The sequence below is a fragment of the Delphinapterus leucas genome, chromosome 6 (genome assembly GCF_059928025.1).
Source record: "Delphinapterus leucas isolate spDelLeu-1000000601 "Yukka" chromosome 6, BTC_Dleu_Yukka2, whole genome shotgun sequence".
Lineage (NCBI taxonomy): Eukaryota > Metazoa > Chordata > Mammalia > Artiodactyla > Monodontidae > Delphinapterus > Delphinapterus leucas.
In genome coordinates this window covers 37,059,544-37,072,834 of record NC_143134.1, presented here as the reverse complement: position 1 = coordinate 37,072,834, position 13,291 = coordinate 37,059,544, and the positions used below count along the sequence as shown (strand labels likewise).

General features: G+C 34.3%; 1 protein-coding gene and 1 pseudogene across 1 annotated transcript in view; one reads left to right on the top strand and one right to left on the bottom strand.

Moving 5' to 3' along the window:
* Window positions 1-1,660: 1,660 nt before the first annotated feature.
* Window positions 1,661-13,291, bottom strand: part of ZNF782 (zinc finger protein 782) — a 56,699-nt gene continuing 45,068 nt past the window's right edge. Inside the window, exons 5-6 of the mRNA XM_022558912.3 lie at window positions 8,565-8,660; window positions 1,661-4,512 (exon numbers count right to left, since the gene is read on the bottom strand). Coding sequence (XP_022414620.1) covers window positions 2,633-4,512; window positions 8,565-8,660 — 1,976 coding nt within the window. The 3' untranslated portion in view covers window positions 1,661-2,632. The remainder of the gene's footprint in view (window positions 4,513-8,564; window positions 8,661-13,291) is intronic.
* LOC149748911 (NTF2-related export protein 2 pseudogene) lies at window positions 8,655-12,544 on the top strand (annotated as a pseudogene).

Sequence of the window (13,291 nt, the reverse complement as noted above, 5' to 3'; positions counted from 1 at the left end):
TTTATCTTTTTTGCTTTTATGTCTCACACAATTCTTTGCGTTACATATTAAAAATCTCTGTGCGCTTCAAATTAGTTTCCATGTTTCCCAACAGAAATTTTGTACTATTAGCTATTTTGTTTAGGTTTATAATTTATTTTGAATAAACTTTAATTATGGTATAAACATCAAGGTGCATTTAAAATATACGATTATCCAATTATTTTATCATCATTTTTGAAAAAAGTCACCTTTTTCACATCAAATTACCCTGGAACATATGTCAAAAATTAACTAACAACTTTCAGTTACATTTCAGATCATTAGAGAGCAGGAAAAAGCACTGCTCCTATTCCTAAACAAGAAGACATACGGGAAGAGTTTAAATTTAATGACTTTTCTTGAATACATCAGATATCTGAGATTGCAGGGCAAAGAACTAGCCCAAAGTCTGGAGAGCTAGGTGGCTGCAGAGAGAAACAAGAACCCAAGCAGTTGCTTAACTGAGAAAGAGAATGCCAAACACCATATAAAATGATTGTAAAAAAGCTAAACAACATGCAAGATCAGATAGGTTATTTCAGCAGAGAGATATAAACTATGGTAAAATTTAAATGCTGGATATAAAAAACACATACAATAAATGAAGAATGCCTTCAAAGGGATTATCAGTATACTTGATACCACTGAGGAAGGACTCAGTGACATTGAAAAAGAGAGATAGAATATATACACACACTTTTATATATATTTGTAGAATATATACACACTTTTATATATATTTGTATCTGTGTATGCTTCAATACAGTATTTGTATTAGTGACCCAGAGATGATACAAAAGTACACAGAAAACATGGTTTGACTTTGTTGAAAAAAGACAGCTTAGTAACAATGGCCTTTCCTATATGCGCATGTCAGGAGGTAGCAGGAGAAAAGGAATGAGGTATAGGATTCTGAATTTTCAGATACTTCCTGTAAAAGGTTTACTTGTTATGAATATACATGTGGCAAATCATAGCTGATATCAGAATAGTTACTAAGTAAGGGGTACATAATTCTATTACAGTGCTGTTGACTTCCAATATACATACAAAACAAACATCTAAGTGGCATGCACACTCACATGGACACACATAGAGAACTCAGAAAATATTCACATACATTCAACACTGTGTAGTTTATGCAATTTCTTTCTTATTTTTAAAAATCTTATTCTAGTGAATATCTATGAACCAATATTGTTATATTTCATTAACTGTCTTAATATTACATATGAAATAGTTTTTATATAACATAAAGGCTATTATTTACCTTTCTCAAATTGATAAATTTTTCCCTTATTACAAACTCTGAGAGATATTAAACTTTGATGACTCACTGAAAGCTTTCACACATTCACAGCTCGATTATCAGATATTTAATGAGATATCATTTTTTGGGTAAAGGATTACCTATATATGTTGTAATGTTAAATATCTTCCCCTGATACTTACCTGACCAAGGAGGAAGAGTTGTGGGTAAAAACTATGGTCATTCAGGATGTTGTCAGGGGGTTTTCCTATGTGATATTTCTGATACACTACACTGAGTTCACATGTCCACAGAAATCACATTCATAGGCTTTGTTAACTGAGGGTTGGTGAGTAAATATCAGTATTAAGTATACCCAAACTGTAGAAGCCCAGCAGAGAACAAGTTTATTTCATCACAGCAAAATGTCTGTGTACATGCAGAAGAAAATTTCATTCAACAGTCACTCTTTGGCCCTGTTTCTTTCTACTTTGTACTCTTTCATCTTCCGTGCATGAGCCCCTTTGGTTTTGCTGGTGATAATCTCCACTCCATTCTGACAAGGGACAGGAGAAAACATTAAGAATTTGAGAGGTGTATTTAGTAAGACCTGTCATTGACTTCTACATTTCACTATCCAGAGGTTAAAAATATGATCTCATTTGGATGACAGTGTAGTTGAGAAATTTAGACTAGGTGTGGCATGAGAAAAAAGGAAATGGTCACTGGTGAACAATTAATAGTCATTATATGTCATATAGTTATTACCCTGTGTTAGTCAAACTGAGGTGTGACTTACAGTAGGATTCCCCACATCCATTACCCTGATTTCTTGTCTGTTCTCATATACTGTGAGGTCTCTATGTATTTTCTGCTTTACTGAGAAAGCTGGCTTTTGGCTAAAGGTTATCTCACATTTATTACATTCTCAATTTTCTCACTTTTGATTTCTCTGATGATGAATGAATTTTGATTTCTCTGATGAAGAATGCATTTTGATTGCTGGGACAAAGTTTTGAAATTTTCATTACATTCCCAGGGTTCTCCTGCAGTGTGAGTTTTCCAAGGATTGAATGCACAGAGTATTTCTTGTATTCATTATCTTTACAGCGTTTCTTTGCTGAATTGAATTCTCTGATCTACAATGAGGACTGCACTCAAGATGAGACTGCCTGTGTAAAATATATTCCAAGAATTTCTCTCTTGTGTAAGTTCTCTGATGTTTAGTGAAAGCTGGTATCTTGCAGAGGAACTTCCAAGTGTTCATTATATTCATAGGGGTTCTCTCCTACATGTTTTATTTTGTATTGCGAGACTTGATTTCCAGCTCAGAGCTTTTCCATATTCATTACATTTATATGTTTAGTTCTCTGTGTGGGCTTTCTGATGTTCTCTAAGGCTTGATTTCTGGCTGAAAGTTTTCCCACATTTATCACATTTATAGGGTTTCTCCCCAGTGTGAGTTCTCTGATGTACTCTGAGGTTTGATTTCTGGCTGAAAGCTTCTCCACAGTGATTACAATTATAGGGTTTCTCTCCTGTGTGAGTTCTCTGATGTTTTCTTAGGACTGACTTCTCACTGAAAGCTTTGGCACATTCACTACATTCATAGGGTTTCTCCCCTGTGTGAGTTCTCTGATGTCCTCTGAGATTTGATTTCTGCCTGAAAGTTTTTCCACACTCATCACATTTATAGGGTTTCTCCCCAGTGTGAGTTCTGTGATGTACTCTGAGGTTTGATTTCTGGCTAAAAGCTTCCCCACAATGATTACATGTATAGGGTTTCTCCCCTGTGTGAATTCTATGATGTCCTCTGAGTTGTGATTTCTGACCGAATGCTTTCCCACATTGATTACATTTATAGGGCTTCTCCCCTGTATGAGTTCTATGATGTTTTCTTAGACCTGACTTCAGTTTGAAAGCTTTCCCACATTCATCACATTTATATGGTCTTTCTCCTGTGTGAGTTCTCCAATGATTCCTTAGGCCTGACATATGGCTGAAAGATTTTCCACATTCATTACATTCAAAGGGTTTCTCCCCCGTGTGAGTTCTCTGATGTACTATGAGGATTGATTTATAGTTGAAAGATTTCCCACATTCATTACATTCAAAAGGTTTCTCTCCTGTGTGAATTCTCTGATGTATTCTTAGGCCTGACTTTGCACTGAAAGCTTTCTCACATCCATCACATTTATACGGTTTTTCTCCTGTGTGAGTTCTCTGATGTTTTCTTAGGCGTGACTTCTCACTGAAAGCTTTCCCACATTCATGACATTCATAGGGTCTCTCCTCTGTGTGACTTTTCTGAGGCTGAATCAGGCATGAAGTCATAGTGCAGGATTTTCCACATTCATTACACTCATAGGGTTTCACTGTTATTTGAGTTCTCTTATGTACATTGAAAGTTGACTGGTAAGCCAATGATTCTGTACATGTGCCATAGTCAGAGGACTGGTCTATTGTGTGAATTCTCTGATGCACTTGGAGGGTTGAATTATGGCTGAAATTCTTTCCATATTCAAAGGGTTTCACCCCTATATGAATTTTTTGCTGTTCTCTAATGTGTACTTTTTGGCTGAAAGATTTCCCTTCTGTGTCAGTTCTTTGAGTGATCCTACTGAAATTATTTCTGTTTTTATCAAGAGTATATTCATATTTATTAAACTCATAGTGACTCTTCTCCTCTGGATGATTGCTCTGAGAGATTATCAAGGTTGATTTATCATATTGGTTTTCCCCAAATTTACTGAATTTATAAGATTTCACTTTTGGGTGGGTATCCTTAGATGTAACAAGGGCAGTCTTTTCAAGAAAATCCTTTCCACATTCATTATATTCAAAAGTTTGCTGTAAAGTCTGAATTGTCTGATGCTGAATAACTTTGTCTTTATGTCCAAAGGCTTTCACACTTTTACTATAAACAAAAGATTTCTCTCCAGTATTAGTTCTGCGATCCTTAATACTGAGGAGCCAATTCTCACATACATTAAGCTCATAAGCCTTCTTTCTTGAATACTGACAGTGTGGGGTCAATGAGCTGAGAAGCAAGTAAGTAGACCCTGTAGTGTCAAATTTACAAGGCACTGTTTCTGCAGGGAAAATGTTTATGTCCAGAGTACACAGTTTTCTTGAAATTTCTTGCTCTGTAGTCAATGATTTGTTGACAAATAAAACTTGCCTCAAATGTTTGCCTTGGTTTTCTAGGCTCTCCTGTAAGAGTTCATCAGGTTGGGATTCTTCTAAAAGTGAGAAAATTAAAAATATTTAATGATATTTAACACACTTATTATGGAGTGAAATTTATATACATATCCCCCATTATGTATTTAACTCCTTGGTGTCTGGTTCAGTTTCCCAAAAATAAAGTAATTTCAAGTGTATATTCTCTCTTATTTTGTTGTTAAAAAAACTTTTTCTAGTGGAAAGACAGAGAGGAATCTAGAAATGAAATTACATCTATATTTGGTATCTTAAAGTATAATTTTCAAAACCAGGTAGAGAAGAGGATATAAAGGAAAGGAACAATTAAAAAAGAAGAATATATTTGAGAGAGTTGAATCCTGGGAACAGATGAAACAAAGACTGAAATGAATTCAACAAGGATTTTGCACTAATTAGATAACAAAAAGTATCAATGGAGAATTGCTTTCAGTGGCTTTATTGAGATAGAGTTTACATTAGGGAAGAACACCAGAGACTACATTCACAAACACAGATTACATTGATAACCATTAGTCTATATGATTCCAACTGGAGCTCCATTTTTCCATTCTACACATCAACACTAAAATAAATTTATCATGGGGAATTCCCTGGCAGTCCAGTGATTAGGACTCAGCGATTTCACTGCCATGGGCCCAGGTTCAATCCCTGGTCGGGGAACTAAGATCCTGCATGCCACATAGTGTGGCCAAAAAAAAATTATAATGGCACAAACTTTCTCATGTTGAAAGAAATAATCAGAAACAGAAACATAAATGTATTGGTGGAAGTGAAAAAACTGATGAGAGTTAAAGTAATTTTTCCACCTATATTGGAGCCACCTCTCTTTCCTGGTTCTGGTGCCTTGGTATTATATTAGGGTTGTTCAATAGTGAGTACCTCTTAATCATCAAATCTTTTAACCTTCCTCTTTTCAATTTGTTTACTCATTTCCCCCAAACCAGTCGTGCCCTGTCCAATCCTTAATTCTATTTTCCATCTATTTTTCCACATATCTAGTTTTTATTCACTGTAAGAATCTTAAGGATCATATGTTTCAAACTGGCCCTAGAAACCCTACAAGTATCCTTTATATTTATTTACCATAAATTTCCTGTGCATATTTGATTGCTATTGTCCTCCTGATACCCACGCTCCATGCAAAAATGTCTGTGACTCACAATTTTTAAAGTAAATAACCATCACCGAAATCAGGAGGCATCATAAAACTGATGGCAAATCCATAGTTAAATGAGCAGCATCTTCTCTCTTGGTTGTACCTAAAATAATGACTCACCATTTAATCAATAGCATCTTACATAATATAAAATATGTTTATGCAGCTTTGCTCACCTTTCCAAATACAACCCTCACTGTGATATACTTTGCATCTCTCTGTAATATAAATTTAGTGGTCCATAAAAAGCTCCATGCATAGGAATTACCTAGAGAGTTCTTTTACTAATATAAGGGTTCAGATCCAGCAACACCTACAATAGATGATTCAAAAGTCCCAGAAATTTGACTTGGACATTTACATTTGTGGATTGTGTTTTCTGAGTGAATCAGTATGAAATGCCTCTCTCCACCTGACTTTGGAATCAGCCTACAATGTTATTAAAAAATATTTATCATGTGACAAATACCCAGAAAGGAAGAGTGAAAAAGAGACCATTCTTTTTGGGACATTATAATCCAGGTGAGGAAAGGAGCTCATTCAGTAACTATATGCTACGTGGCACAGAATCTCATTTTCTTTTGACACATCCATCAAATGGGCTGAGTTTACAAAAGTAAGAGAAAAAGTATAGGCTAAAGTATTCCAAGATTATATTATAGAAGTAGGAATCTGAGCCCAAACTTAAAATGAGTAATAGTGCTTTCTTCTCTTTTTCTAGCTGAGGTTAGCTATTTTATTTGCTTTTGTTCCAAGAACCACCTTTTGGCTTTATAACGTTTTATAACTATAATGTTTTATCTTTATTACATTTCTTGCTTTGCTTAGTTTTCTTTTAAAACTTTATTGCTTTTAAAAATAAGTATATGGGGCTAAAATTGTTTCCTCTAAGGACCATTTGATCTATAGTGCAAAGAGTCTAATAAACATGTTTTTCATTAAAAAATAATTTCTGGATATTGTACAGTTTTAACTTACTCTTTTATAAAATAGGTTTTTAAAGATATATATTCATTATTAATTTTAAGATAGAGGGATTTAAAGTTTTCTCATATTGTTTGCAATTTATAGTGTTATTTGACAATAATATCTTTACTTTGTAGAATTTGCCTAAAATACTTTTACATTTTGTCAATGTTCCAAGGTCATTTAAAAGGAGGTTTATTCTTTGTTTTCAGAATAGTTATGTAGTGTGTTTGCATAGCTTTGTTTTCAGAACATAATAGATTCATTTTATAAAATATGCTATTTATAATGTCTAGACCAGAGGTTGGTAAACTTTTTCTGTAAGAGGCCAGAGAGTAAATGTTTTAGGCTTTGCTGGTTATTCACTCTCTATTGCAATAATTCAACTCTGCCTTGTAGTTTGAATATGTAAACAAATGGATATTGCTGTGTTCCAGTAAATGTTTCTTTACCAAAACAAGCAGTAGCCAGGATTTGACCTGTGGGCCATAGTTTGCCAAGCACTATTCTAGAGTCCACAGGCTACGGAATGAAATCAGAGAGGCATATTAAGGTTGACTATATCTAACGTGTTCCTATTTCTCCTTATAACTCTTGCAGTTTTTTGTTTTATGAATCCTGATGAATAACTTATTTGGTGTACTAATATTTTAAACTTTTATGTATCCTTTAAAAATTATCTTCTTTAGCATTATCAAAATATCCTTTTCTCACCTGTTTTTGACCTGAATTGAACTTTGAGATAAATAAACACTGAGTTGTTTTTATGTTTATAGTCTTAACAACTCATGACGATATTTTCAAACTTTCTAAATTATTTTCTAGGTGTATCTCTGATACAGTATGATAGCATTTTCTCTTAATAGGTGTATTAAGATCCATTTACATTGGTAATCCATATGTCAGATATGTTTGTCTTACTCTATGTGTGTTTGCATAGCTTTTGTGCAGAAAATGTTTAACACAGCAGGCCTGAGACTGCTACCCTTAGAAAGGCTTGTTTACAAGATTAGCCCTTAGCTGGCATCTGGGAACTTAGATTTTGAGATGGTTCCCAAGATTCCCAGAACTGCTAAGAGGGACTCAATGAGCCTAAACTGTTTGTACAAACCATATATTTATGCTGAACACCTAGTTTCCATCTGAAAGCCTACAATTTTGATACATGCTAGACAGAGGGTGCTTACATGAGCAGCCCCCAGTGAAAACTCTGGGCACCTCATCTCAAATGAACTTTCCAGGTACATATTTCACATGTGTTGTCACACCTGGTTTTCTCTCAACTTTGCCCCATGCACCTTTTCTCTTTGTTGATTTTGATTTGTATAATTTCACTGGATAAGTCTTAGTTATGAGTATGCCTATATGCTGAGTCCTCCAAGGTGAGTTAATGAACCTGATGATGATCCTGGGGACCCTTGATATACAGCTTTATAAGAAACTTTTCTAGTAACAGATCTGTTTTCTTTGCTCTGTCAAATGTAAACAATACGGAAGGTTGCAGTTTGCTCTAGTTTTTATGCTTTCTAATTATACTATGCAATCATCTATTTATTTTGATTGTATATAGTAATTTATTATTATATAATGATAAAATTTGTTTATTTCTCTCTTCTGATCTGTTTACTCCCAATTTTAGTTGTTTTATTAACTTTTCTTTGTTTTTATCTTTTTACTGTTAAATATACAACCATTACTTAATTTTTCAGCTTCAAAGGGTACACTTAGCTCCCATTTTTTAAAGATGAGAATATCAACATACTTACATTACATTCCTTTCTTTAGTTGTCCCCCTTCTACTTTTTAATAGATCTATTATTTCTAATGTTTCAAATGTGAAGGCCTCTAATGGGAGAGTGCTGAAAAACATTTCAAACTGCTCAGTTCTAGGTGATCACTTTGGATCTAATTTTCTTGGATGCCTTCTGCCAGTATTCAATAACTCACCTGGGGAACTTCTGTTTACAAATTCTTTCTCTAATAACCACGGATCTTCTCCTTGTTCCAACATGAAAATCAGTTCTGGTTTTGTAAAGCAGTACCCTGTAAAAGGGAAATACTTTAGCACTTGAGTTAGCTGCATAGGTTTTACTGTTTCTGAATGTGAAGAAAGGTATAGCTTCAGAAATGGTACATTGAGGGTGCTTGCTAGAATTTTTTTGGGGGGGCAGAAATGACAGCAAAAAACATTTTCTTACACTCATAACGGATCCCTCTTCTTAAACCCTTAAGTCACAAGCCTAAATAACATTAAGTTCTAAAATAGTCAATGTCTGTGCTTCAAATGAGATTTTGTAAGGACCAATTTCATACCTGACCATAATGGAGTGAAAGGAACTGATTTACCCGTCATATCAGACATCTAAAAAAACCCATACAAACTATATGAGATGGGTTTTAGACTTTGGAAAACAGGCAGTACAGACAGGGATACTTGAGAATAGAGAAACAAATGAGGTGAGCCCTGTGCTTATCACAGCTTATTGCTTGGAGAGTTTTCAACCCATAATGCAAAAAGAGACCACCAAAACAGAGCCTAGCTGATTCAGTAAGTTAAGGCAACAGAAGTGGATTTTAAGGCAGTCATGAAAACTAGGATTTGTAAAATAAAATACAAGAAAAGAAAGATACAGTGTATTTCTCTATCTGATATGCAGAAGGATCTCCTGAGTACTTGAAAGTGTAAGGAAAACACTTGAGGTTGGGGGGAAGACCAGTGAAAAAAGAGTAGCCTGAAGTATTACCAAAGCACACAGAGAGGTAGGAACTTCTGTTTCTGTTAGCCAGGGTAGAAAAACTTCCTAATCCATGGCCAATTGGGTAGAATAACCAGAAGGGTATTTATTGACTTGGTAGAGGAGCCAAATTAGTCCAAGAGTAAAGTGAGCTCTGAATCCAATATAACAAAGCTTAAAGCAAACCTTGAAAGGATCAAATTAATTCCAAGTAATTTAACTACATCCCAGAAAAGGCCCCAAAATATTTAAAATAATACAACAAAACTAGCACCTAACAATATAAAATCCACAACATTTAGCCCTCAATAAAAAATTACTAGGTATGAATAAAAGGGACATATGACTGTACTCAAGGAGAAAAATCAATCAGTAAGCCACAGAGTAAGAAATGACACATATAAAATTAATAATCAAGGCCATTAAAACAGTAAATATACTCCATGATGAGAATAGAAAGGGAATTTATTAAAAAAAGAAGTTCCTAACAGAAATTCTAAATATGAAAAATATCTGAAATGAGAAACCAACCAAACAACAAACAAAAAAACACTGGATAGGATTAATAATAGTATATATACCACATAAGGAAGGCTAAATGACCTAAGGTAGATAGATAACTTTAAAGTATAGAAATAAAAACTATGAAAGAAGAAACCCACAGTGAATAAAGACTGGAAAATAATAAACAGAGTTATCTCTGTGACCTGTGGGATAAAGTTATGTAACATGTGTGATTAGCATTTCAGAAGGAAAAATGGAGGATGGAAAAAATAAGGGGCAAAGGTTCAATTATTGAAGAAGTGTATAAACTGACGGATCCAAGAAGCTAACTGAATGCCAAGGAGAATAAACATGAAGAAAACCACACCAAGATACATTAAAATTAAATTGCTAAAACCAGTGATAAAGAGAAAATGTTCAATAGATAGTGAAAGACATAATATGTACAGAGAAAAAAAAAGAATGAATATCTACTTCTTGTCAGAAATTATACAAGCCAGAAGGCTATTAAGTGAAAATTTTAAAGTACTGAAAGCAAAAAAGTCAACCTAGAATTTTATGCTTGGCAAATATGTCATTTTCAAACAAACAAAAATTGAAAGAATTTATCACCAACTGACATGTGTTACAGGAAATTTAATTCTCTAAAAGAAATTCTTCAGACAGAAGAAAAATGCTATCGGGTGGAAATTTGGATTAATACATAGAAAAAAGAGCACCATAATCTGGAAACAAGAGGATAAAAATAAACTTTTCTCATTTTCAGAACTCTCTTAAAAAATAATAAATTGTGTTTTAAAACAATAATGTACTGTAGGAAATGGGAACTAGCGAGAGTTGGGAATGTTAGGGATTTTAAAACTTATGTAGATCAGGCATGCAGAGCTGCTGAGGAATTTGTCAATATTTACTATGAGACAATGGACAAAAGAAGATGGGCACTAACCAGGCTCTATCTGGACAAGGCCACTTTAATATGTAATGGAAATGTTACAGGACTGGAAGCCCCAATTTTTTTGAGATACTGCCTTCTAGTGAGTTCCAGGTCAATATGTTAGATTGCCAGCCAGTTCATGAGCAAGCTACTCAGGCCCAGACTACAGTTCTTGTTGTGACCAGTGGAACTGTGAAGTTTGATGGAAACAAACACTACTTCAACCAGAACTTCCTGCTGACTGCTTAGTCTTCTAACAATACTGTGTGGAAGACTGCAAGTGACTGCTTCCATTTTCAAGATTGGGCTAGTAGTCAAAGGGGGCAAAGTCCATTCACTTTTGGTCCATTAGTTCCAGCAACAGAAATTTATGTGAATTAATTAATTTCATTGTAGAAGCACTAAAAACTAGTATGTGCTGAAACTAAATTTCTTTAATATTTTTTTTATTCCTAGCAGCTGCCAGTTTGAATTGTTGCCCTTAAGAGCTTTAATGCTAGTTTTCTACAAGCCTTATATAAGTTTCACTAATGACATTCTTACAGTAATATTAAAGCTATGATTTCTGTACTAACATACTCACTGTGAGCCCGGCATATCGCAAAAATGAAATCCTTTTATTGTACTGTCTATGGGATACCAGCACAATGTAACCTCTCTGGGAGGATGTGGAGGTTTTTTTTTTTTAGTTAGTTAATTTTGTAGTACAACATGTACCTATCTTTGGTAAACAGTGGTAATGCAGTTTTAATATAAGGCTTTTTCAATCAGTTCAATGAACACATTACTAATTTAGGTTTACATAACTACTCTGACATACTAGAATCTCACGTAGAGATGTTCAATAGTCTTTTTATGTTAAGAAATGCGGGTTCTTTAAATGTCGGCTTGTTTTCCTATGAAGTGAATTGATCTACTACAGAGGTGTAAAATGTTCTGGATTGATACCTGAGTGCTGAATACACTCAGTGGTTTAAAAGCAAACTTCTTAAAAACATTTTTCTTGGCAGCTCCAGGTCTGTAACTTTAGGTAGTGAATGGTAGGTAGTAGGACTAATAGCTCTAATGGGAGAATGTGGAGTGAGAACTGTAGAGATCAGAGGTTGGCCAAAAGTAAGGCACGGTATCAAATGGTATACTTTTGGTACTTGTTTTCTATCTCCTAAAAATGTAGCCTAATTTTAGGATTTAAGCCATTAAGGTAAGTATCCTTACCAAATGGTCATGAATGTCACTTTTGTTCTAAGAATTATTTTTAAAGGTTTTTCCAATTCACCTCATGCTTATCACCAACAAATGTCTCAATTTATTCAAGAACTTATGGGGGTAAAATGTCAGCAATAAGTTTGATCCTGCAGCAGGGTCTGACAGGAAAGTTGGAAACAAAGCCATTGCTCTCTCTTTGGGGCCCTTCTAAGTCTTCCACATGAACTTCAGGCCAAAAGTCTCATATGTACTACCCACCCCCAAAGTGAGTGATTTGTTCCCTGTGTTTACACTGTCAACTGCACAATCTTTTTACTAAAGTTAAAATCATCTAATCTCATCATTTCTTCTTCCATATGGCATTGAGCAAATAAATCTGTTATAAAACATGTTTCTGTTATGTGGCTAACACTTTGTCTTTTTAGAGAAAATAAAGAACAGCAGATCTTCATAAGCCCACATACTTCAAAAGAACCAACTGATTGATTTTACATCTCAACATCTAAAGAAAAATAAATCTAGCTTTGTTTTTGGTTAAACTTTAAGTGTCTTTCTATTTTTGAATTTACTGTTTTCATGTTTTTACACTAGATGTGCCAGCTTTGTTTCTACAATGCAGCTAAAAGTTTATGTTTCTTGCCACTTAATTTGAAAATCAGTGATTCATTTTCTCTTGTTCCAAACTACACATTACATTTCTGATATATTAACAAAATAGAATTAAGTAGAAGAAGGGGATGGAACTGATTTTAGACCACACCTTCTTGTAGTACTGACTAAAACTTACACGTTATATTCTACACAAAGTGAGTTTATTCTAATTTTAGATTGGCTTTTTAAAACCACAGCTTTAGCAGCAACAATCAGATTGCCCAAACACTGCCCTTTCCCTTAAGGAGAACAGTCTCAGGTAAAAGCTGCATATAACTAGCAATAATGGAATTGAGTGGTTGTATACTGTTCATGAATTGAATGTTTTACGACTTGTATATGAATTGCTTTTTCCAAATTTGGAAAAATTTCAGCCATGTTTTTGAAAATTTTTTTAGCCTTTCCTTTTCTGACTCCAAAGACACAAATGTTAAGAGATTTTGTTGTAGACCCATAGTTCCCTGATGTTCTGCTCATCTGTATTCTATTTTGTTTTTCCTCTGTAATGATTGAGCCATTTCTATTGTTCCCTTATAAAGTTCAGTGATGTTTTTCCCCTCTTTCCTCTCCATTCTGCTGTGCACATGCACTGAGGTGTTTTGTTTTTTTTTTAATAAATGTTTTATTTTAGAATAGCTTTAAAT